Source organism: Columba livia, unplaced genomic scaffold (genome assembly GCF_036013475.1).
Source record: "Columba livia isolate bColLiv1 breed racing homer unplaced genomic scaffold, bColLiv1.pat.W.v2 Scaffold_84, whole genome shotgun sequence".
NCBI lineage: Eukaryota > Metazoa > Chordata > Aves > Columbiformes > Columbidae > Columba > Columba livia.
This window is the reverse complement of record NW_027043812.1, coordinates 219,515-243,493: the sequence shown is the minus strand read 5'-3', so window position 1 is coordinate 243,493 and position 23,979 is coordinate 219,515. Positions and strand designations below refer to the sequence as shown.

Below are 23,979 nucleotides of genomic sequence, written 5' to 3'. Positions count from 1 at the left end.
TCTGTTGGGGAGGGGTATCATTACTTACGGTGCTGTGAAAACAAAGGAGCAACACAACAGTTGGGCCAGAGTGGTGTTTCTGAAGACCAGTCTTTCTCAAGTACCACGTGTTCTAGGGGAACCTAAGGCTGGCATGGACAATTCCTTTGCGGTAGCTGGTGTTGGTGTACTCTTGTTTCTCCTCATGTGTTTCCAGCCCAAATTCCTCCATGGCTAAATTCCTACTGGCTAAAGGTAGCCAGTAGAGGCCAGCTGCTCTTTGTCCCTTGATATCACTTGTCCTATGCTTGCTTGGGTCCTACCCATTTCCCATTGTTTGGTCAAGGGTTGAGCAGAAGCTGAGCCAAGGGTCAGTGACTTGGTTATGATATAGTTATCTTCAGTACTTTGTGCACCATTTTCCTCATCTACAGATGGAATACTAAGGCTTGTCTGATGAATAGGTAGCATGACAACATGGTTGAAGTCTGTAAAGTGCCTGGGGATCTTTGGATGCAGATACTTAATTATTCATAACTAAAGAGAAAAACTTTTGATGGTATTCTTTCCCTTGTTGTGCAGGATATTGGAGTGCTCTGCAGAACACAGATACTCCACTGCAGCTAACTTGTCATCAGTGATGGTACACAGCACCTGAACTGACCCTAAAATTATTTAATGATTAACAGAAACATCTCTTTTATTTTCTAATGTATGATTTTCTGTATTTGTGAGCAATTCATGTCCCTGTTGCTCTTAAGCATGGGCAAAACAGTTGCTACTTGGACATTTGTTTAAATATTGAATGAAAGTATCCATTATTTCTGTTTAATAATACTTAATGTTTCATTTTCAATCTGAAAGCATAAAAGATTTCAAAGTGCTTATTGGCTGATGTAACACAATACACAATGTGTATTCAATGTCCAGACAACAGCAAGATGGAACCACTGCTCATGGAGTAAAAAAAAAACCTAGCTAAATAACAGTAAATTGCAGTACCAAGTAGCAGTTTATCTCCATAAATAAGTAAACTTGCTATATTTTTATGGGGTGTAGTCCTGCTTTTTCACAAAGTAATGTCATCTTTACTGACTTTGTCCTTATTTTTGAATTGTTTGTGAAGAAAGAATGTCTTTGAATCATAACAGATCTGAGGGCGAGAGTGAAGTGTTTCCAGTACTGACACCTGGTCTTTGCTTTTCTACACAGCCTTCTAGGGTTAAATAGAGTGTCTGTAGCTTTACAGACAGGTTTCTGTTTATTTGCTCATTTTAATCTGGTGCTTTATCATGTCCTGTGGGTTCCAAGTGCTCATCTGAAGTCAGTTTAGTATGAAACAATACCTGAGCAAGTGAAGTTATACCTATAATTATTGTCACTTGAAATATTTTGGATGTCTTGCCAGTAAAAAAAAAAATACTTGAGGGTACCTGCTCTAGCACCTAACAACTAAGAGACAGAGAAGCAAAGAAGCATGTGAGGAGACAGGAAGGAACAGGAGTGATAAACAATACAGGCTCTGGTCAAGGGAAATACGCTGAAATCAGCACGTAATACCCAGCTCTGCGTACAAGTGACCTGTAACTTTTCCCCTTGAAACTGAGAGAAGAAGTAGCAGAGATGACTTGATGCAGAGGAGGGGAAACTAAGAATGTTAAAACTTCCTTTTTTATTGTGTCTTAGGAAAAAAAAGAACACGGTGTGATTATTATTGCAAATTATTAACAATGATGTATTCCTGTGGGGCAGGGCTGCCCTCTTGTGTGACAAGTATGCACAGCTTGGGACTCGATGGCAGGAGGAGAGGGGTGGAGGTGGCAGGGGAATGGTATGTTCCCACTGAAACGACTGTGAAGTCTTCCAGGAAATTTAGGGGCTTGACAGTGTTTGATGCATGTTCAACAAACCCAAATGTCTCTGCTTGCTTTGGGCTTTTACTGTGGTATAGACAAGAGCCTTCTAGGAAATGTTCTGCAGCTTGGTGGAGAAGTCAGGCTTGAACTAGACTTCAGAGATCACCTGATGAAATAGGTCTCTAGTAGATGTTCTACAAACAGCTGTTATTATTATTTCAAGTGTGCTGTGTAGCAGAAGACACATAACCTCATATGTCACTTATTTATTTATTCCATTCCAGTTTATTCACTCATTAATGGTACAGTTAGGTACCATTGGCAATTCAGGAAGAAGCTTGTGAACTAGGAAATAAAGACCCTCATTAAATTCCCTTGGATACAAAATTCCTGTGACTGGACAAGGTCTGGGACACCATCAAAGGTATTTTTTTTTTATTCACTTCTGCTTTACGCTATCCCCAAACCTGTCTTATCAGTCTTTAAAATTTCCCATGGCTGTAATCTCAACAGCAGATACGTTCCTTAACGTATCTGGGGACTTGGTCCTTGTTCCCCTTATCCACAGAACAACCATATTTTCAGTATTTCCACAGGAGCATTGTGAAGATCAGTCTACTAAGGGCACTGAGAATTTGGGTACTGCAGTAGGAAGGGCCATGCAGGCACTTCAGAAACATGTGATATCGGTGACCTGTGCATTCACATCAACGTTAACACATACATGCAATTCATTCATGACTGCTTAAATTTTTTATATTGGATGTCTTTCTGCTTTAATGTTTTCAGTTGCTGAACCTGGGTTAGAGACAATACTGATGTCACTCAACAGTCACCTTCTCATGAGTATTTAGTCCAAGAAAATATTTTACAGACGGTCCATAGCTGTGTTCATCCAAACAGTTTGGTTAATATTTCTGGATGATTCAAAGTACTTATACCAATCAGGAAAGACTTACAAACTATTTCTATATGAGAAATGGCTTAAAAATTTTAAATGGTCTTATTTAATTTAATCTGCTTTTGACAGTGACATTAAGAATAATAAATGACACAATATGAATGTAACTAAGATACAACTGAACTTTACTTCACGGCTAGTATTCCTTCTCCCCTTGTTTGATCTCTTATCACACATATATTTTTAAATTAAAATATATGACCTTGTAACTGCTAATTCAGAATTGCTACATATTATATTCAGAACCAGTCTGTATTCATTCTATATATCTTGTAGTGAATTTAGGGCACTATACTGCACATGCTACCAAATGTATGCTATCTTTTGTTTGCATGAAGATTGTGTAATCTCACTGCAGGTCACTGGCTTGCAAAGTGGCTCAGCACCTTGATCCTGCTGCCTACTTTTTTGTGCAAAGGGTGATATTAGTGATGTGTGTGTGTGTGTAATAAATGGACATGGGAAAGACCAATTGTTAATTATCTCAAGGAAGTGTCAAAATATGCTGGATCTGAAACTAACTTAGTCTCTTTTTTTTTTTTCCCTTTTCTCATTACACTAAGCAGGTTAATCTGGTATTCCTAACCCTGCTCAGAATTAGTCTCTGCATGTAACTGTTCTGTATTTGTCATTCAGCAAAAAACAGCACTAGTGTCCTGGGAGGTCTGGCTGGGCATCCTTGCCCTCAGCAGACGCCTGCAGGTTTTCCTCCGGCACTGGGTCCAGGTCTGTCACTTTCTGCCCTGCCTTGGCGACTGTGAATCGGCTTGTGCGCAGAGCTTCTTCATAGACCGGAGGAGTGTCTGATGTTGAGAGTGTTGCTGTTCCCTGCAAAACGTTGTGGGAGTGTGCCACTGCTAATATCCTCCTGGCAGCAGGCCCAAATACGGAATGGAGAGCTGGAAGGGAGGAGAGAAAAGCTGTTCGCCTCATCCTGGAAGCACCAGGTGGTAAGAGAAGGACAAGTATATCTGCAGCCCTCAGGGCTTTTTCTCCCCACACCCTGAATATTTTCCTTTTCCTGCCCCTCCATCCTTCACTACAAGGGGGGAGTGTTGAAACCTCATCAGCAACATCCCACAGTTGCCACCAAATGCCCATAGCTGCCCATAGCTTCCTCAAATGCCACCAAGGCCCATAGCTGCCCTAATTCCACCCAAACATGTCTCACAGCTGATTCACTATCTGGCTGCATTTGCTATGTGAAGCCTGGTGAGCACTTTACCTTGTACTATGTACAGATGCTCTTTTCCCTGCATCCTGCCATGAACTTCCCTCTGCCAGTCTTGGGGTGCCACCATCTGGGCTTTTTACAGTGCAGCCCCTCACCTCGGGCTGTGCTGAAGTCCCCAGCCTGTCAAAGCCAACTCACAGGTAATGGTGCTCTGGAGGGTGCTGTCATGATCAAAAGCAATGACGGTGACCTCGTAGGGCTGAGGTCCCGATCCCTCCGCTGTCTGACGGCAATGAAAACAGCATCTCACACAAATGGAAACCAAGCCACACAGGAGCAGCAGCCCACCGATCACCACCACCACCCTGGAAATGGAGAGGATTACATTAGGACTGTACGACTATGTTTGCAGGGGACCTTTAAGGTCTCACCCTGCTTGAAGTAGGTCTAATCTTAAAGACAGGCATGGTCATTTGGAGCCTTGTCCAGCAGAGTTTGAACAGTCTTCAGAGATGGAGATCCCATGTACCCGCTGGGCACCCGTTACAGTGCTGCATCACCCTTGGGGGAAGCATTTTTACCTTCTGTCCAATCAGAATTTCCCCGGATGCAGTTTGGCCAGTCACCTCATCTGCTTCTGCAGGGCACCTCTGATAAGACTCTGTCTCTGTCTTCTCTGTAGATTCAATTTAGGGAGTGGAAAACTGCAATTAGGTTGCCCTCTTAGCCTCCTCCAGGCTGAACAAACCTGCTCCTTTCAGCCCCTCCACATACATCATATCTTCTGGACCCCTGACCATAATGGCTCTCTAGTGAACTTGCTCCATTTGTCAGACCAAGACTGGAATAAGACTAGACTACATATTCGATGTGACCTCATGAGTGATAAGCACAGATGAAAAATCATATCTCTCAATCTACTGGCTATGCTCTTATTAATGCAGTCTCATAGATGTCCAACTACTATCAACATTTTTCATTTTGTCCTGTTGAGAATTACTAAGGAATCAGACTGAAATTACTTTAAAACAGGCATTTAAAAGGCATGTTCTGCCACAAATGCTTTATTAATACTTTTCACCTGACTAAATTAATATTTGTAATAAAAAAGGAGGCTGGCAAGTCAACATTTGTTAAAGATTACATGATAGTGAAGGGGTTGCCTTGCTAATGTAGATAATTAGAGTGTCCCAAGGGAAACTGGGGGTGGCATCACACTGGAGCGGGTCACATTTAATGCCACTGCTTTGCTACTGGAATTGTCCAGTGATGCAGCTATTTAAAGTAAACATATGTCATCTTACCAGATATACCACAAGCGGTCCCACTCTGTACCTGAGCAGCTGAGGAGGAGAGGGTACAACACACAGTTAACCACAGAATGCCAAGTAAACGGGAAGATCCCTACTGCATGCTCTTCCAGCTCCCATCACACTCCTCATTTACATTTCAGCTTTTAAATGCACAATGATGAGAAGCTCATCATGCTTCTTGGAGGAGACAGTTGTCCAACTTCATCAGTCTCCCTGTTAGGTGAGTTTGCCCTCTCTTTGGCTTGATCTCTTTATTGTTTCCCTGATATTTGTGCCTGCTCAATTCTGTTTGTAAACCTTAGGGATCTGCATCATGTTATAATTTCTGAATTTCCCTTCTTTTATATATGTTTTTCACCATTTAGTCCACCCAACCCTGACTGGCTTTTGTTTGTTTGTTGTTTTGTTTTTCTTTCTGACATTCTCTTTGGTTTCTTTCTGGCCCTGTGGATATATTTTGGATGCTGTGTTGTATGTTTCTTTAGTTTAGCTAGTAAACCTGCCTGTGCATTTTTAAACACATTTTAGTCAAAAAAGAATCCTCCTAGACAATTTTTCACATTTGTTTTGTCTTGATTTCTGTTATTCCTATGACATCACCATTCTGTTATTCTTCAAATGACATCACCAAGAGGAATATTCACCAAAACACTATATTTAAAATCATTTTTCAAGGAAAGGTCAATTAAAAGTTTATAATCTTAGTCAATCAAAATTACACCAGAAAGCTCTTAACCATTACAGTTATCCAAATCGGTAGCAGGAACAGTACCACATGATCAGTATGTTGAATAGATAGTAAATAATACATTTCACATTCAAAGCAATGGAAATTTTATGTGAGTTTTCACTAGTTGCAATTAAAGTAAGATTTTGTGTCAGCCACCATGTTGTAACACTGATGTCTACTGTCTTTGTCCTTCATTGTCTTCTTAAGAGAGTGCAAGATCAACAAATACTCACAGTTCAGTGTTGAGACAACCTTCCTCACCCCTCACCTGGGGGAGCTAGAAGGAGAAAAACAGACAAGACACAGGTAGAATGAATTCTTTGTCACAGGCAACTTTCATCTCTGTCACCTAGATTATTACCAGTCTGAATCTCTTACAGTAAGGACTTATTGTTATGTATCTTCTGTTTTTTCCATCATATATTCTGCTGTAGATTTGAAGTTAGTGTGATACCAACTGCATTGTTTCATATCCTGACTTCCCATTACTATCCTACTTAGCACTGTTCCCAGCGCAGACCCAGACTTACCTTCAACCTCACCAGTTTCCCTTTCCCCACAAAAGCCATGTCATGCTAGATGTGTATCCTTCTCCGTGCTCATTTATTAAGAACCTTTAAATGTCGTGCTTTACACTATACCCACACTGACTTGAATTTTGCTTTGTCCTGCCAGCACTCCTACCCTTCTCATTCCTTTTCCTTGGTACCTTAACCTCTGCGTTACCCTCCCTGAAAGAGCAGCAAGTATTCTCTTCTGTGTGTTTGCCTTTTGTATGTTTAGTTCTTTCTAGTATCAGGGAAATTATTGTGATTGTCAATTGCTAATACCCCTCCGTTGTTCCAAGGTAACTCCACAACTGAGCAGAGACCCCATAAAAAGGAATTCTTAGACTTACCCGTAAGAAACACCCTAAAACAAAGCAGATCATGACTCAGCTATGAATCCCAGTTGCGTGGTTCTGTGGCCTCTTGGTGTCTCAAGCTACTTGATGACTTAGTGTCCTTTCTAGTTTCAGTTCATCCTCACCAATCCACTGACCAGGAGAAGGAGCAGATTCCTTGTTGTGTGTTGAATCTAGACTCTTCTTCCTCTTTGTGACCTCCTCTGGGCCTATTCTCTGGCCTTCAGGTTTTTGCTTTCTCTCTTTCCCTCTTTGGCAATTTCTGTTTGTTTCTGCCTGTCTCCTTCTGTTGTTTTCTTGTCCTGCTTCTCTCCCTTTTTTGAAGGGATCTCTAAAGCTTTCCAGTCAGATCAGGAGAAAAGTGGTGGCTACAAGTTCTTACTTTAGATGTTGTAGTAGTTCAGTGAAGGGCATAATGAGATCTCTGCACACCTGACCCTTCCCTTCTGAGAGCAGAAAGGGTCTCTGAGTTTGTTCATTTCCAATTATTCCTCTCCCCGCCTCTACCCTGAGGGGGGTGGGTTGAAGGTCATGTTATTGACCTGTTTAAATGGAGTTCAGCTTCGTCTCCCTCCTCCACTACCTTTTCTGCTTCTGCACTCACATTATCTATTGACTATAGCCATATGATCAACATCCAGAGTGTACAAGTGTAGTTATATGTGTATGAATGCAAGATATATACACATATATGCATATGCAACACCTCTCTTATCTCCGATTTTAAGGCTCTGCAATCATTCCGCTTACCTGGTAGTACCCTGCTCTGTCAGTCCTGAAACTGTCAGTCTATTCACTCACAGGTACCCCCAGTACTTTGCATCACAGGGCATACATGTTGATTCTCCTATTCTGGATGCTATTTGTTCTACAGGTGGTTAAATTAGTAGGGTCTATTCAATGACCCATTCATTTTCTCTCTCATAGAACTGCTTTAGATTTCTGTTACTGCTCGTGGCTATTCAGAATGTGACATGCATATAATTGTGTTCACCTTCTCCTTAAATAGCTGAGATAATAGAAAAAAATGCTCTGCAGTAATGTGTTACTATTTGTGTTTGTGAACCACCTGGGACTGGTGCATAAATATATGCTAAGGGCAGGAGAGCAACTAGAGAAACTTGTTGCCCCATGTTGCAGTCACAATGCATTCACATTAAACTGGTGAATCATTAGCCTTTGTGATGCCTGTTAGAGTTGTAGAGCAGAACCAATGGATTCATGAACATTATGTGTTCTCCCAAGGCAGGCTAAAACCCATTTACCACTCTCTAATTATAAAAATGCACTATAAACATGCCTTAGCTTGAGTTTCTTTATAATCTGTCTATCTATCTATCTATCTATCTATCTATCTATCTATCTATCTATCTATCTATCCATACTAGTCTACTACTGGAAAAATATTTCTGAGTTCAGATGGACATACAAGAGACACAGAAATGTGAGCTAATAACTTTGTATTTACATGGGAATTGGCCAATATTATTTTTGTCTCTTTCTCCTTAAATTCTTTTGTGTATGATAGCAGAACTGTAAAATAGTCTTTCTTGTATGTACAACTTTTAAAACTGGTGGGATTCAATGTGAATGAGTGCAAATTATCAATGTTTTTCATGGGCTTTTTATTATCAGTGTGGCAATTCAATAGATTAGCACTTGATTTTTAACTGAAATTCAGTCTTACACAAATTTCATCAACTCTATGGATCAGGAGAAATATTTTAAAAAGGGATAAAAAAATACTCAAAAGAAAAAGCAGCACTGTGACACGAAACAGTGACCACTCCAAAAGCACATCATAACTCATTCTTGCTGAAACTTATTGGTCATTCTTTTTCTATTTCTACGGCATTGCTATTAAAACTGTGTTTCCAGTAATCCACATATGGCCCTGCTAGCCTATCATCCAACAACGGTTGAAATTTCTCCACATTCATCTGGCATTTTGCCTCAATTATTTCAATATCTTATTCTCCTTTGTTTTACGTTATTTTGAAATGACTTTTTCATATTTCCCCCTTGCCACCTTTCAAAAGTATTTAAAAATGTGATCAGAGTCTTACAGAACTGCTAAAACAAACAAAAATATCCCATTGTTGACTTTTCTCTGTTCTTTGCAATTGTTTACAATCTAAGGGTCCATTCCATAGTAAGCTTTGTCATTTGAATATGTCCTTTCTTGGATGACAGAGAAAGCAGACTGTGGTATGGACAGGAAATACTTCTGTTCTCTCTTCTTCTCTGTGCTGGTTTTGTGTTGAGGGATGTGTCTCAAGCTTGTTCTAACTTTTATTTCCTGGGTAGCATGATCCTAACTGGGAGTAAAACTTCTTAATGAGCTGAAAATTCCTGTTGTACCATGATGAGAATTGCTGCTTGTTCCCTGTTACTCTTCAAAGGAGTATTCCACTAGAGGCAGTTTGTTTAGTCATACCCAATACTTCCCCATGGGCATTTGGAAATGTAAAATATGGGGACACATTTGGGGGTCACAAGGACCTCTAATACTTTTGTGGGTGCAGTGAGACATTGTCAAAGATTTTATGTATTTTATAGTGGATTATGATAATCCAAAAGGCTTCCATTGCTTGTGAAACAAAACCAGATTATTTGTGAATACACTGCGCATAAAGGAGCAGAACACTTCCCTTCCACATTTCATGTTCTTTACACTGACAATATAAGGGTTGTTACCTCCTCTTGACAGAAAATGTGACAGAGGGTTCAAAAGCAGCAGCTGACTAGAGACAGGGAAATTAACATTTAATGGTCTATATGTGTTTGCCTAGTTGCTGGAGTGTAAGTCACTGTGCTCAACTTTTCTACTCTTAAGATAAAACTCTGGGAACGCCTTCTGCCCTGTACCAGGGGAGCCTGGATCTCCAGCAGCCTGGGATTGGCAGAGGCTGTCAAAGCCCCTAGTGAGACACAGCACTCGGGGTAGTATTCTGTGCTACCTGGTGTTCACCCTTTTTCCCAAATTAACAGCTGGTGAGACCTTGAGCTGTGTGCAGTAAAGCCATATGAAATAAAACTGAAAGTTCAGGTCACATTCCTGTCATTCTGCCAGCAGACCTAGAAATACCAGATAAGTTTCTCCATCTTGTTCCTAGTGCTCAAAGCCTAAGGGAGCGTGGTGCACGTCCTCAGGGTGACAAGTTGGAGGCAACAGCAGCCTTAGTTTAATGGCATGGTGCTGTGCCCTGTTAATCACTCTTGCTAAAAGGAAGAAATTGTTGCATGTGACTTTGCCTGGATTGCTTTCAGGCCAGAGCTAGTCCAGGAGCAAAACATCATACTCTGGTACGTGAACCTTCTACCCAGACTTCCCATTAGTCGAGGAGGTTTCTTTGGCTCATTCCCTTTTCTAGTGCATAGTTGGAATGGCAGCTGGGAAACCTGGGTTCGTTTCTTTGTGTCCTAAGAATGGGTAATGGCTGTTACAAGTCTATGTGCTACCGTGTTAGGATAAGTGTGATGTGCTTACAAGCAATAAGCAAAGATCAGTATGTTTGTCACTTCATTTTACCTCCAGTCCTCCTGTGACACTTGAGAGACTGAGGAGCCCTTCAGGCTTAATTTACTGAATATTAATCACTGTATAATAAAGCCAGGAAACAACCCCTGCTGCTGAAAGTCTTTGAGGAATTGTTTAGACTTAATACAAAATTAATGTCATTTTCACTTTACCTCTCTTCTTCCTTCTTTTTCTTTCTGCAGAGTGGATGTACCCCCAAATTGGGTAACTCTATGCATCTGTTCCTGGAGCTGAGAACTGTGAGATATTTGTGCCCCACAGCATTTTTGCATGCAGGAGATTCAAATACTACTCTGGTACTCTGCTGCATGTAAACAACCCCCAGTATCGCTGTGTCATGAAATCCTTCAGTATGAGCCAAAAAACCCTTCTGACTTTTACATGAATCACCCTGTTCACTCCCAATGACACTGAATCATTTGACTCCATCCAGAACCTTATCCCTGTTTCTCCTGTGGGATCAACCAAAGTTTTGAATTCTCCTGTAACCTTGTCAGAAATTACTGCAGAAGTGACATATGCAGACCTGAGGTTCACGACACTGGGAAAATCCCAGGACCAGGAGCTCCAGACTGCCAGAGCAAAAGGTAATGGTGGTGTTGGGGGACATTTCTCTCCAAGGCAAACTCTCACCTTGGAGAACACTTCTTTATCTGACACTCAGAGAAGGATGTCATCTGCCAAGAAGCATCATGGCTTCTTGGACCCCTTTGGACTAAGAGGCAGGAGATAAAAAAGGAGGCAGGAGATTAAAAAGAATGTAAGAGTAGAGGATGTGGAAAATCTGTTTAGATTTGAGATGAGAGATACAATTAAGGTTGTGGGATACAGTTATGTAAAAATTATCCTGTTCCAGTTAGACATTAACTGTCAGCTTCTGGAAGTTAGTGAAGTAATCTGCCTAAGGGATCTTGCCTTTCAGCTTTATTCATTTAAATCTGACTAACTGAAGTAAATGCTAGGGAAAAAGATATTTTCTCTGAAGGGAAGGAATAGACAGACAAATACCTTTTTGTACTTAAATATAATTAAAAGTATGCTACATAGCTTCACAGAGGAAGGGAGGAATGTGGCTGATCCCAAATGTATATTCTTCATGCTATGCATTAGTGCTTTAGAATCACTGTGTATTAAAGGTAGTAGCAAAGCAGTGTTATATTCCAGCCTGACTAAACATCTGGAGATGAATTTGATAAATTTGTTAATAATCTAATGGATTAAAGAGCTCTTTATGAATAAGATTTGTGCTTATTGGCTAGCTAGTGATTCTCACTTTTCTCACTCATTCTCTTTTTTGAGAGGTCCTTGAGTTTTATACTTGGAGTCTGAAGCTGAACTCCCAGTAATGTAGGAGGTTTCCTCTCAGCTGTTTTGTTAAGGAGTTAGGGATCACAGGGGATAAAAGGCATAAATACTGCAGGCTGGTATGCCATTTATTCATGTGGATGACTTTAACATAAGTATTCCCATGGGAATTTCATAGTGGAGTCTAATAAAAGAAAAGTCTTACATTGGAAGCAATCATTTCCTCTGTGGTTTGGGGCTCTGTGTGAATTTACATGGGTGTTTGCATCTGCCCACATTGCAAGAATGGGTGCGTACATTTCCAAGTGTGAGACTGTGTTTCTTCTGTGTAGCTGCAGGTATGTGGTCTTGCTCTCGTCTGTATGCCTAATTTCAGATTACTTTACAGGAACCTGGCTTTCATTGGTGACTGATTCTGAGGTTATTTTCTGAAAAGGTGAATTAAATGCTGATTTGCTGGGTTAGGCACTCAAAAGGAAAAATACCCCAATACCTGGCTGCATATGAAAATTTCTTCCACGTTGTCCAATTCATTTTCTCTTAAAAGCTCCTGTAAACTAGTCTCCATCGCTTGCTCATTTCCCCCAGCTGCTAAGGAGGAATGGCCATAGCCAAACAATGAGACAATTTTCATAATGTAATGCCACATACAGGTCTGAAACTCATCAATTCACTGGGCAGACTACTGGTGGAATGCATGAGCTGCAGATAGAAAAATGAGACATGGCTGTTCTTGCTGCTTTCCTTCTTTTTGTCTATCCCAGATTCCCCTGGGCTGTCTTCTTGTTGGCAACTGGCTACAGTGGCTCTTGGGGTCTTCTGCCTAAGTTCAGTGGTAACTGCAGGAGTCCTGACTGCCAGGTGTAAGTATGGTCACAGCAGGGGTGCTCAGATTTCAGTAGGAACAACTAGATGTCTAGGAAATTAGTTAAAGAGAAAGATTAACCTAGGAGATTAGTGACATTAAAAAGTGTCCCTTGCTGGAAGAGTTTCCCCACTCAAAAGATCCCCCAGATTTTGACATCGGGATGTAGTATGTCTTATTCATAGTTGTGCACAATCTGTACGTGGGCCAAGTATATTCAGTCATGGGGAGGTACATGTGTCTTATGTGAGTTTATTCAGGTTGCATTGAGTAGTTTAGCTTTAATATTAATGAAACTATTTTATTCTTGTTTCACTGTGATTCAAGTAATCCTTGTTTGCCACCTTGAGCATGAAAGGGATGAAAACTTCACTCTGCAAAAGGCATTTATGGAAAGCCTCAGCCAGCAGCTGGAGCTCCTCCAGGCTCAGAATTTGAACTTGACAGGGACTGTAAAGCAACTTGCCACCTCTAGAGGTACATAGTTGGTTTTGTGGTTTTGTTTTTGTTTTAAAAAAGGAGTGTTTCTACGAGGTAAATTCATAGATGATACCATTTCATCTTTCACAGTCAGTTTCAATGAATTATAATTAATAATGTGATAGAAAATTCCTGTTGGCTTTGTCTGGAATGCTTTGAGTCCTCCAGACAGATTCGTTCTGTTATGCTGTAGTGGATGCAGCAGTGGAAAAACTTGTACTCTCTACCAAACATGATCATAATCTCTGGCTTTAACAGTTTACAGGCTATAGGCTGAGGGTATTATTTTCCTTGTGCAAAACAGTGATGTGGAAGTTTGATGATATGTGAGGTGAATATGCTAAATTATCATCTAGCAGAAGGAAAAGAATCATAATAAATTAATGTCATGTGAGAGAATGGCAAGGTTATTATCTTTGTAAATACTACATTTGAATTTGGTATAAACCAGAAGCTGCTTGTAAGAATTAAGTTCACTGTGCTGTGCTATCTATTACCATCCAGCATTAAGTCCTGGCATTCCCAGCTGGCACTGTTTTGTTACAATATAAAATGGTCATGCGAACTATAGAGCAATTAATATGATTCACCCCATAGTTAGAACCTAGTTCCCAGAAATATCAGAAATATTTTCTTTGGCAGGTCTTTTTTACTGCCTGTGATTATTTCAGTTTCCAACTAGAAACTGAGTTCCTCAAATGGTGCAAGTGTGAAAGAAAAACCCAACATTTTGAGTTCTTTCTAGTTTCAGCATTACTCAGGGTCCCAAAAGGCAGCTAACAGAATAATGTGGCAGAACAGAGTCAAAGTGCAGATGTCAAAAAGGTATTTTCTTTTACAGCAATGGACTCATTATCTTACACTTTGGCTGGCTGTCACTGTCTGCGCACTGAATCCACAGCAAATACAAAATGCTACCAGGAAAATTAAATTGCCTTGTAAAGCATATAGAAGGGAAGAGCTGACTCTGATGTCAACAAGAAGTTAAAAAGAAGTTCATGTAAATAGAGATGTATCCATATGACTGAAAGTCCAGGTTTCCTTTTCCGTCCACCTAGATCCACGTCTCTGAATATGGATCAGCCGTCCAGAATTTCCCCTATTTGTGTTTTACTAGCACCCTCCATGTTTACTGGTCAGATTCAAAAAAGTCTTTATGGTTTCTTTTTCTGATTTTCACTTAGAAGTGTTTTTTCTGGTCTTCTGCCAACTGGATTTATTAATTCTCTAATGAAGACATTAGTTTAGCTGCAGAATGAAGGAGGAATTGTTGCTCCTCTGTGATTGACTTTCCATTACTCTAGGGATCCTGCAGGGATCCACTAGACCACTAGAGACTGCTGTCACCAACAAGCCTTATCAGGTGTTTTTTTGTTTTCAAGGGAATAAATGTATTCCTTGTCCCAAGAACTGGCTACAGTATGGGGAGAACTGCTACCACTTTTCAAATGAATGGAAAACTTGGCAAGAAAGCAAGGATAGATGCTCGGCTCTGGAGTCCAGACTTCTTAAGACAGTGAGTAAGGAAGAGCTGGTAAAGATTTTTTTTCCTCTCTCTTAGTAGTTTCACACTCTGCATTTTACTGTGGCCTGAACAGCCACTCCATCCTCACACTGGGCAGTATGCTATGGCATGCATGTGCTGGACCAAGTGTCAAAAACTGTCCATGCCTCTTTGAAGCCTCTCTACCTGTACTGTGGCTGCACCCTTCCTAGTACATCTCTTCTGACTGCAGGGAAGTGAACTGAGACACACCAGCTTGGGCCTACATAGAGATCTTCATCTCACCTCAGAGCAAATATAACTGAGCTAGTGCTGGATGGCAACTCTTTTGTTGTCCTGCTGGAGAAAACTGGCTAGCAAACATCAGAATCCTGGCCTTCAGCTTCATGCTGTCCACAACTAGAAAGTTTGCTGGCCTGGCCTGCCCCCTGGTCTAGTCTTCCACATGATGACGCAGCAGATAAAGCATTGACAGAAGAGTTCTTCTCTGTGAAGGAATTTCTACCCAGACCCTTAATGGTCTTGAACTCCATGGTTTTACTGTCTGTATTATGAATTTTCTGTAATGACAGCAAATCATGCAAAGGTCTTTTCCTGCCTACTTATACAGCCATGGTGTTGGAAGGAAGTCATTATCCTATACCCATTACCCAGCTAATGTGAAAGCTTCAGTTATCTCAACTGTCATTCTAGCTGAGAGCTACTTGCAAGCTCTCAGCAGGTTCATTTTCCTTATCTCCAAAGCAGCACTGACTGCCAGGAGCAGGAGGCACTGCCCAGCTTCACTTGTGACATGTAACAAGTCTGTTACATGCAGGTGGGAGCAGCTCGCTTTCATTTCCTTCCCTCCTTTTCCAATAGGCCATTATGACTGAGGCAGGGATGTGATTCATAGGCTTTGCATTTATTTCCATACAGGACTTCACAATGGAATCAGAACAGTCTTACAGTTCTTACTCCTTCTGGATTGGGCTGTCTCGCAATGGATCGGAGGGGCCCTGGCTTTGGGAGAATGGATCAGGTTTCTCCCGTGATCTGTAAGTCAATGCACAGATAGGAGCAGACCATGTCCAGGCATATTTATTATGGGCCAGAAACAGCAAACTTTAAACATCACTCAGTAATCACCTGTCCCCTCACCTGCTTGCCAGCAGACAGGTTACCCATCACTCACACTTATCAGCCTAGGCAAGCCCCCATCAGAGATCTTGTATTCTGTTGTGGGTCAAATGGGTAGCAGCAGTCAGGAATTACTCTATCAGCCTGTTACTTTTTCCATTAATATATCTGCTCTTTTTTCACAGGTTTCAGTTCCAACGAGCCAGCTCAAGTCCTTTCCTAGATTGTGTGTGGTTTCAAGGTGCAAACATAGACACTGCCCGGTGCAGCGAGTATAAATTTTACATTTGTGAGAAACTGGTGGATCCTGCCATGGTTGAGCAAGTCAGCTACTTGGAGAGACACTAGTATGCAGGGCTCTGCAGGGAGCCCTGTCCTGGGATATGCCACTGTGGGAGCGAGTTCTGCCCCAGGGCTTGTCCAGGGTTTGTGACAGAGAAAACTAGTCTGAGCTCAGGTTAATCTAACATCAGGGATAATCTAAACTGAACTTGCCCCCTGGTGATGCACAACAGCCAGACTCCTCTTGGGCTTTTTCTTCAACAACTTCATTCCCTCATTCTTCTTTTTTCTTCTTTTCTTCTTTCTTCATTCTTGTGTAATGACTTCGATCCACTCCTCATAAATTCCTTTCTAAATGAAACAAAATTAAGTATATGATTACAGAACTTTACTTTAAATATTCATACCTATCTCCCAGAAACAGGAATCAACAAATGTTTGTTAGAGCAACAGATCGTGTTTTCAAAATCCATCCATTGGGTATTCACAGATGTGAGCTCCCAGTTTACAACACATTTCCAAATATTTAATTTCACTCCCCACCAACTGATAACTAGAAAGTGCAACAGAATCAGAGCCTGCATTAAAAGACAAATAAATGTATATATAATTCTCCTAGTTAGAGAGAAAAGCTTTCAAATGGGATTATATGCCTTATGGGTCAAAGAACAGAAGGTAAATGCAGAACACATCTTTAATGAGGAAAGTCAGCAACATTTAATGCCCAGGAATGCCAGTCCAGCTGCTAGTGGATTGTTCTGCTGCATCGGGTGTTAGGGGGAAGGTGCATTCCTCTAAGGCATCTGTCTTGATAATTATCCATGCCACATCTGATCCAGTTCTTCAATTTCTAAAATCCATTTTCCATTCTGTTGCAGAATTTCACAAATGAAATAAATATTGCTGCTACTGACCTTTTCCGTGTAGTGTGTCTTTTTCATAAGTCACTGTGCAGTAGGCTCAACAACCATCAAATACAGGGTCTTTAATGATGCAAAGCCTCCTGCCACTTCACTGCTGTTTAAGAGGCTGTTCAAAGAGAAGACTGCATCAGAGAGAGCATCTCTCTCTATGGCACTAGCAAACAATAGAGATCGTTGAAATCTCCCAGGAACAGTCAAGTTTATCTTTTGTTTCTGTGTATATTTTGCACTAATTTGAGCCTTTCAATGAAAATTGAACTGTAAGTTGGGGAAGGTGTGGGTATTTAATTTAAGCCACTTTCCATTATCTATCAGCAATCTTGGCTAATTGGGGAAGTCCCAGTTGACTGGAAGTTGGCTAATGTGACTCCCATCTACAAGAAGGGCCTGAAGGAGGATCCGGGGAACTACAGGCCTGTCGGTCTGACCTTGGTGCTGGGGAAGGTCATGCAGCAGATCATCCTGAGCAACATCACATGGCGCATACAAGAAAACCATGGAATCAGGCCCAGTCAACATGGATTTATGAAAGACAGGTCCTGTTTGACCAACCTGATCTCCTTCTATGACAAGGTGATCCACCTAGTAGATGGGGAAAAGGCTGTGGATGCTGTCTACTTAGACTCCAGTAAAGCCTTTGCCACTGTATCCCACAGCATTCCCCTGGAGAAACTAGCAGCTCAGGGCCTGGATGAGTGTACTCTGCAATGGATAAAGAACTGGCTGGATGGCCGGGCCCAAAGAGTTGTGGTGAACAGAGCCAAATCCAGTTGGTGGCTGGTCACGAGTGGTGTTCCCCAGGGCTTGGTACTGGGGCCAGTTCTGTTTAATCTCTTTATCAACAATCTGGATGAGGGATTGAGTGCACCCTTAGTAAGTCTGCAGATAGCACCAAACTGGGTGGGAGTGTTATCCGCTGGCGGTAGGAAGGCCATACAGAGGGATCTAGACTGGCTGGATTGTTGGGCTGAAGCCAACTGTATGAGGTTTAACAAGGTCAAGTGGCAGGTCCTGCACTTGGGTCACAACAACCTCAGGCAATGCTACAGGCTTGGGGAAGAGTGGCTGGAAAGCTGCCTGGCAGAAAGGGATCTGGGGGTGTTGATTGACAGCCAGCTCAACATCAGCCAGCAGTCTGCCCAGGTGGCCAAAAAGGCCAACAGCATCCTGGCTTGTATCAGGAATAGTGTGGCCAGCAGGACCAGAGAAGTTACTGTGCCTCCGTACTCGGTGCTGGTGAGGAGAAGCTGAGGAAACTGGGGCTGTTTAGCCTGGAGAAAAGGAGGCTGAGGGAAGATCTTATTGCTGTCTACAACTACCTGAAAGGAGGTTGTAACATGGAGGATGTTGGTCTCTACTCCCCAGTAGCAAGCAATAGGATAAGAGGAAATGGCCTCAAGCTGCACCAGGAGAGGTTTAGATTGGATATTAAGAAAAAATTCTTCATGGAAAGAGTTGTCAGGCATTGGAACAAGTTGCCCAGGGAAGTGGTTGAGTCACCATCCATGGAGGTGTATAAAAGGCATTTAGATGAGGTTCTTAGGGCCATGGTTTAGTGCTGGATTATGGTTGGATTTGATGATCATGAAGGTCTCTTCCAACCAAAACAATTCTAAGATTCTGTTTAGGAAACCACCTAATTATGTCTATTTCAGACATAAAGCTGTGCATCATAAGTTTGCAGTAGCAACAGTCAACAAGTATGCTGTATCTCTCACTTAAATGAGGGTTTAGCAGTATGGCAATTATCTTAATTATGGGTATGAAGAAGTCAGAGGAGAAGGGACAATAGAGAGTGTCCTGCCACACAGCTATCTCAGTCTGGAAACACTGCATTTCCTAAGTCTAACCATGGGGTCTCAACAGCCATAGAGGTACTACATGGGATCCCAGCACGGACTGGTTGACAGCGGATGGAGGTAGGATGTGAATGATGGGAAGAGTAACCCATACAGGGCTGCTGTTTTAACACATGGAGTTAGCCTTCCTTGGCTAAAAGGTCTATTTTGCAACCATGATACACATTACTGTGGTTTGTATCCTAGCCTGCCTTACAAGTCAAAGACCAAGCCCTGTTCACTTGTCCTCACCACTAGCAGGACCCTGGCTGTGACTCCAGATGATTTGTGCGCTTACCGTCTGTCACCCTCCTCAAGTGACCAGTGTGGCCAAGTCTCTGTACGGATCCCTGGGGGACTGTGCCCTGGAAGGAATCCAGTCCAGCAGCACCAACCGGCACGTTCAAACGCAGCTTGCAACAAGGCCCTTCCTCTGCTTAGGAGCGCCGTCCTCCGGGCTTGCCTCTGCAGATGTCTTTTGCTCGACAGTGCCCATCCTTGGCAGAACCTTTGGCTTCTGCTTCTCACCTAGGCGTCGAAAGAGAAGCTTTGAAGTGAGAACCAAACAGGTTGCCACTAACCTTGCACTCTGTCCCCAGGGGAAAGTCGCTAACGCTGTCCCTCTTCAACACACCCGAGCCCAGATTTTAAACCACTCTTTTTTTTTTCGGAATAAAACCCAACAAGTGGGTGAGGGAGGTGACACTTAGGGCCAAGGCAGGAAGGAAGGAAGGAAGGACGGAAGAGTTTGCATCTGGTTTGCGCCCCAGAGTCTCCCGTGGGTGGGCCCGGGCCGGTTGTGTCATTTGGGTGACGCTTGCTCCCAGGCCCCGAGCAGGTAGCTGTCAGCAGCGGGAGGTCTTGGGCTCTGTCAGGTGAGGGGTAGGGTGGGGGGTGTGTGCGTGTGTGTGTGTTTGGGCAGGGGGCAGGTGGAGTTGTAGCAGGGCTGGAGGCGGTGTGCAGGGGGGTAGGAAGTGGGGAAGAGGGAAGGGGCTGTGGAGGCTGCTGTGTGTATGTGCATTTCGGTGTGTGAGGCGGGTGGTGTCGGCGTGGCGTGGTGGTGGGAGACAGCGAATGCGTGGGTGCCCCGCTGAGTGGAGCGGGGTGGGCCGAGCTTAGCGGGCAGCCGGGCTTAGCGGCCGGGTGGAGGTTTGTAGGGGGAGCTGTGGCGTCCCCCGGCGGTGGGGATGGCGGTAGAGGAGCGGCCAGGTCGCGGGACGCTGGTCCGCAGGGCACCCACTTCCATCCCCACCCCGCCCACCGCCCCCCCGGCCTTTAGCCGCCGCGCAGGCCGCTCTGCGGCCTATAGGGGGCGCCGTGCGTTCCACGGCCGTGGGATCGCGCTGGCGGAGCGGCCAGGGCGCCGGACCCGCGGATTGGTCAAATGGGTCCCTGGTTCGATCCCCGCTTTTCCCACCGACAAACCGCCCCCCCCACGGCGCCCCCCACGGCGCCCCCCCCGTGCACCTGCCTCGCTCTCTCGCCTCTGCCTCAGCCCTGCAAGGAAGGAGCCCTTCAAGAAGGAATGTTGCTTTTGCAACTCAGCTGCCACCTCACCCCAGTGAGCGGAAAGATTGACACACATCACACTAGGAATCCTTCCCAGTGTGAAAAATGCAGTTGTGATTCTTGCTAAGATGTTTAATGTTTATAGATATAACCAAATGAGGCACAGGCTCTGAACCTGGAAAAAGGTTGTTAAGTTCCATGTAAAAAGTTATGAAACTTGTTTATGAAGGGAACTAACATTTTAAGGGTTAACTAAACATATAATGGGTGTCTACTAATGAACTAACACTTTAAGGCTTAGCCACACAATAAATGCTTAGTTTAGAGCTTTATGTTAAGAAGAACAGAACCCCATTGAATGCCAAGATAAGAAGTTTTACTGCACCTAGCTGTAAACTTGAGGAGACAAGATAACGAAGATTTACAGCAAAAGGGGGCGCCAGTCTGGTTTCAATCGACTTGGCAGCTTGGGTCCCAGTTGATTCAACATAATGAGCCAAAGGTAAGAAGTTCACTGTGACGAAGCTGAAGGAGCCTTCGTCCAAAGACCCCTCCTCAAATTCACCAAGTGGCACTGCGCAGGCGCAATAGGGGAGGGTCTATGGAAATGGTTATCTGAGACTCATTTTAATCAGAAGCGGGGAAAGGTTATGAATATGTATAGGTGTTCCTGGGGTCATTATGAATATGTAATACCTTACTGTATTTAAGCACATGTTGGGCGTGCATGTTGTGCATGTTGGGTGGAGCGAATCCCCTGTGCACCCAGTGCTGTTTTGCTTATGCTCTAATGAACATGTGTTTAAGGAATACAAGGAATTAGATTAAACGTTGTTTATCCATACAAGAAACGTAAGTTATTTATTTCACCAGAAACCACCCAGTTCCATCCGCCCTTCTCCCGCCCGTCCACCGCAACCCCGGACAAGCCTGCTGGCCCCCCCAGCACGCCTGCCTCTCTCTCTCGCCCTCGCCTCAGCCCCACCTGGCCCGGCACCGGACGCCCAAAGCCCTTGGCCTTTCCTCCTTGCCGCTCACCAGCCTGCGCTGCCTGCCGCCCGCTTGGCCCTCTTGCTCTTGCTTCCCCGGCCCCCGGCAGACACACAGCCAGGGACACCCAGGCAGCACAGCAGGAGGGGAGCCCTTTGGCCTGCTGCCCTCCCGCCCACCCCAAATCATGCATGCGCCCAGAAACCCTGACCTGCACCACAAAGGCAGAAGCAGCAGCACCAGCAGTAAGGAACGCCAGGGCTCTGGGCATAGATGGAATCCGCAGCACTTCACTCCTGAAGCTGTCTGCCAGAGGTGGCAGCTGGAAGAAGGTCTGACACCCGACCTTCCTGCATTACCTCGGCCCCACGCGAGCCCTGAAGCCGCCCGCACCCACCCAACTGGATCCACATCCTGAGTTTTTTACGTGTTAACGCAGCAGCTCCTCCCGTCCCACAGCCCAGACGCGCGGGTACCGGCTGCCGAGCCGCATCCGCCGGGCTCCTCCCCTTGCAGCCACACGGCGGCCGCGGCCTCTCCGTCAGGCCCCGCTGCCGTTCCGTGGGCGCTGCCATCAAAATAGCGGCGGCGGGAAATGCGAGTGGAGTTTGTTGCTGCCCGGTCTGACAGCTGAGCTGGGGCGCCATGGCTGCCGCGGTGTCCCCTCGGGCCTGTGGACAACGGGTGGATTTTTCCGGGCCCCGGCCTCGGCTGGGTTTGCTCCGCGGCCTGGCCCTGGGCCCGGCTGGCTGGGGAGTTGGTGGCTGGGTCAGTGTTCAGCCCTATCCCCCGACTATCGCTGTGTACTTTGTTAGACTGGTTTATGGTGTTTGTGTATGCTCATGGAGGTCTGCAATGTGTCCATATGGACGTAGGTAAAGTATACAGTGTGCCCTTTGGGGGACCTTTTTTTTCTTTTTCATATTCCCGAAATTCTCACCCACAAGGATCCTTTACTTTCCCAACTTTAAAACTGCAGTTTGACGAATGAGCTGGTCTTGTATGGGGTGTTTGGCAGTTCCATGCAACAAGTAATGAAAGGTGTTTGCTGCTAAGGGGGGGGTGAGCTCCAGCTAGAGCCTTGTGTACAACCTCGGCCTGGGCACCATGGTGTGGTGAGAGATGGACACATGGACTGAATGGCTTAATCTGCCGGGTACCTTGTTCAAATACAGTTTTACTTGTTAATTGCTAAAACATTAATATCAGAGTTAGTATTCAGCTGAGCTTTCTCCTGTATCTATTGTAAAGAGTTTGACAGGGATATGCCAAATTGACATTGTGTTCCTCTAGGATACAAGTGTAACTCGTGCCTGCCTGTACTGATGGGCAGGTGTGTCATTTTCAGCATCTTCTTATAGAGGCTTCCCTGAACTCAAGTTCTGTTTTTTTTTGTCTCAAGCACAGAGTGCTCTGAAAGCTCCTGTTACAGCCTGTCCTTTGTGCTCCTTTGGGTTCCTGTCTGTGTCTGTGGAAAGCAGGCTGTTGGGCTGAGCTGAAGGCTGGTTATTAAAGGTGTGCATTGAGAAATCTGTTTGGTGTTCCTCTGCTAGAGCTGTGAGATAAAGAAGAATGCTGTTACTTATGGATGCTGTTAGCAAGCGAAGAAAGGCAGCTCCAATATGGTATAAATAATCAGGCTGCAAACTTGGTACTTTCCAAGAGTAAGGGAAATGCATCCACAGGAATGAAAAACAGATTTTTTCAAAACTTTTTTTTTTTTCCTGCTGTGAATCTCCTTTTAGAGTGGCGCTAAGCATCCTCGTTTTGTCAAACAGGGCAAGAACTATTGAATATGACTGTGCTTTGATGTCTGTGTTAAATGCTTTGTTGCAGTTGAGTAATTAAGGTTGTTTCTCGCCCCCAATTCCCCGTCTCCAGGTTATCTCTGGATTGAAGCTTCCACCATTTTTTGCTTCAAACCAGATTCTACCATGTGAATGTCTCGGTAGAACTCCTTGAGGATGCCAGTACAAAGCCATCTCTCACCTATCACAGCTAGGTAAGGTATGCATGTGAACTTTTTATCTTTGCTCTGGGAAAGCGATGACAAGACAGGTCCAGATTCTTCAGGTGCATAGGAGCTGTGATTTATTTGTAGTTGTTTGTGAAACAGATGTGAAAAACTGGTCAATGACCTGGGCTTCTGCTCAGATTGGTAGCTAATGCAACAGCTGCTTTTGCTGTTTGACAGGGGTTTTTTGTTAATAATTCTTAAATTCCAGTCTTAGAGAGCGAGACTAGAGAAGCTCTTCAGGATACCTACAATGTGACCACGTGCTGGCAGGAGTGGTTCATCGAGGCTCTGCTCATCTCAGTGACCCATTCATATTACAGGTAACAGGAACTAATGCTTAACTCTATTTGTCTACTCTTATATGGTATCTGTTATGCGGCATGCATGTAATGACTCTTCTGAAATAGTGTGTCGGTCTTAGCTGTGTATGTTGTTTGCCATACGAGGCCAGTATGACAGGATTTTAAGGCTGCAGAGAGTTCTTTGTACTCTCTCTTTAATCGAGCTTGAGCTTCTCACCTGCTCCAATTGAAACAAAACAAAAAACCCCAAACCTAACAAAACCAGACAAACAAATCCAACCAACAAACCAAGCAAAAATAAACCAAAACCAAAACCAAAAGCCTCTGTTTTTGAAATGATTTCGAGAAATGGCTGCTGGAGAGCTGATTTTCCAGAATTATTTTCCA

At 43.8% G+C, this 23,979-nt stretch overlaps 2 protein-coding genes and 1 long non-coding RNA gene across 7 annotated transcripts; 2 read left to right on the top strand and 1 right to left on the bottom strand.

The window, feature by feature from the left end:
* Positions 1 to 1,106: 1,106 nt before the first annotated feature.
* On the bottom strand, positions 1,107 to 21,808 carry LOC135575245 (transmembrane protein 52B-like). 5 transcript variants are annotated; one of them, XM_065048522.1, is made up of 8 exons: positions 21,701 to 21,808; positions 19,073 to 19,302; positions 16,928 to 17,042; positions 16,227 to 16,364; positions 6,247 to 6,290; positions 5,275 to 5,313; positions 4,169 to 4,335; positions 1,109 to 3,695 (listed from the first exon to the last, which is right to left on the bottom strand). In XM_065048522.1, the coding sequence occupies exons 4-8, from the start codon at positions 16,281 to 16,283 to the stop codon at positions 3,445 to 3,447; spliced, it is 558 nt and encodes a 185-aa protein (XP_064904594.1). In that variant the 5' UTR covers positions 16,284 to 16,364; positions 16,928 to 17,042; positions 19,073 to 19,302; positions 21,701 to 21,808; the 3' UTR covers positions 1,109 to 3,444. The 5 variants fall into 5 exon arrangements, with proteins under 5 accessions (XP_064904596.1, XP_064904597.1, XP_064904598.1 ...); XM_065048521.1 differs by having other exon boundaries at positions 21,485 to 21,712; XM_065048524.1 differs by lacking the exon at positions 16,928 to 17,042 and having other exon boundaries at positions 1,107 to 3,695; positions 21,485 to 21,712.
* On the top strand, positions 10,853 to 16,926 carry LOC135578164 (natural killer cells antigen CD94-like; the record flags this gene model as incomplete). Its single annotated transcript, XM_065048527.1, has 5 exons — positions 10,853 to 11,045; positions 12,528 to 12,626; positions 14,491 to 14,624; positions 15,531 to 15,649; positions 15,917 to 16,926. Coding segments are annotated over 5 exons (708 nt in total), but the record flags the coding sequence as incomplete, so codon positions are not given.
* Positions 21,768 to 23,611, top strand: LOC135578165 (uncharacterized). The gene is made up of 3 exons (XR_010469504.1): positions 21,768 to 22,148; positions 23,155 to 23,275; positions 23,499 to 23,611. It is a non-coding gene; the product is annotated as an uncharacterized LOC135578165 (long non-coding RNA).
* The last annotated feature ends 368 nt before the right edge of the window (positions 23,612 to 23,979 follow it).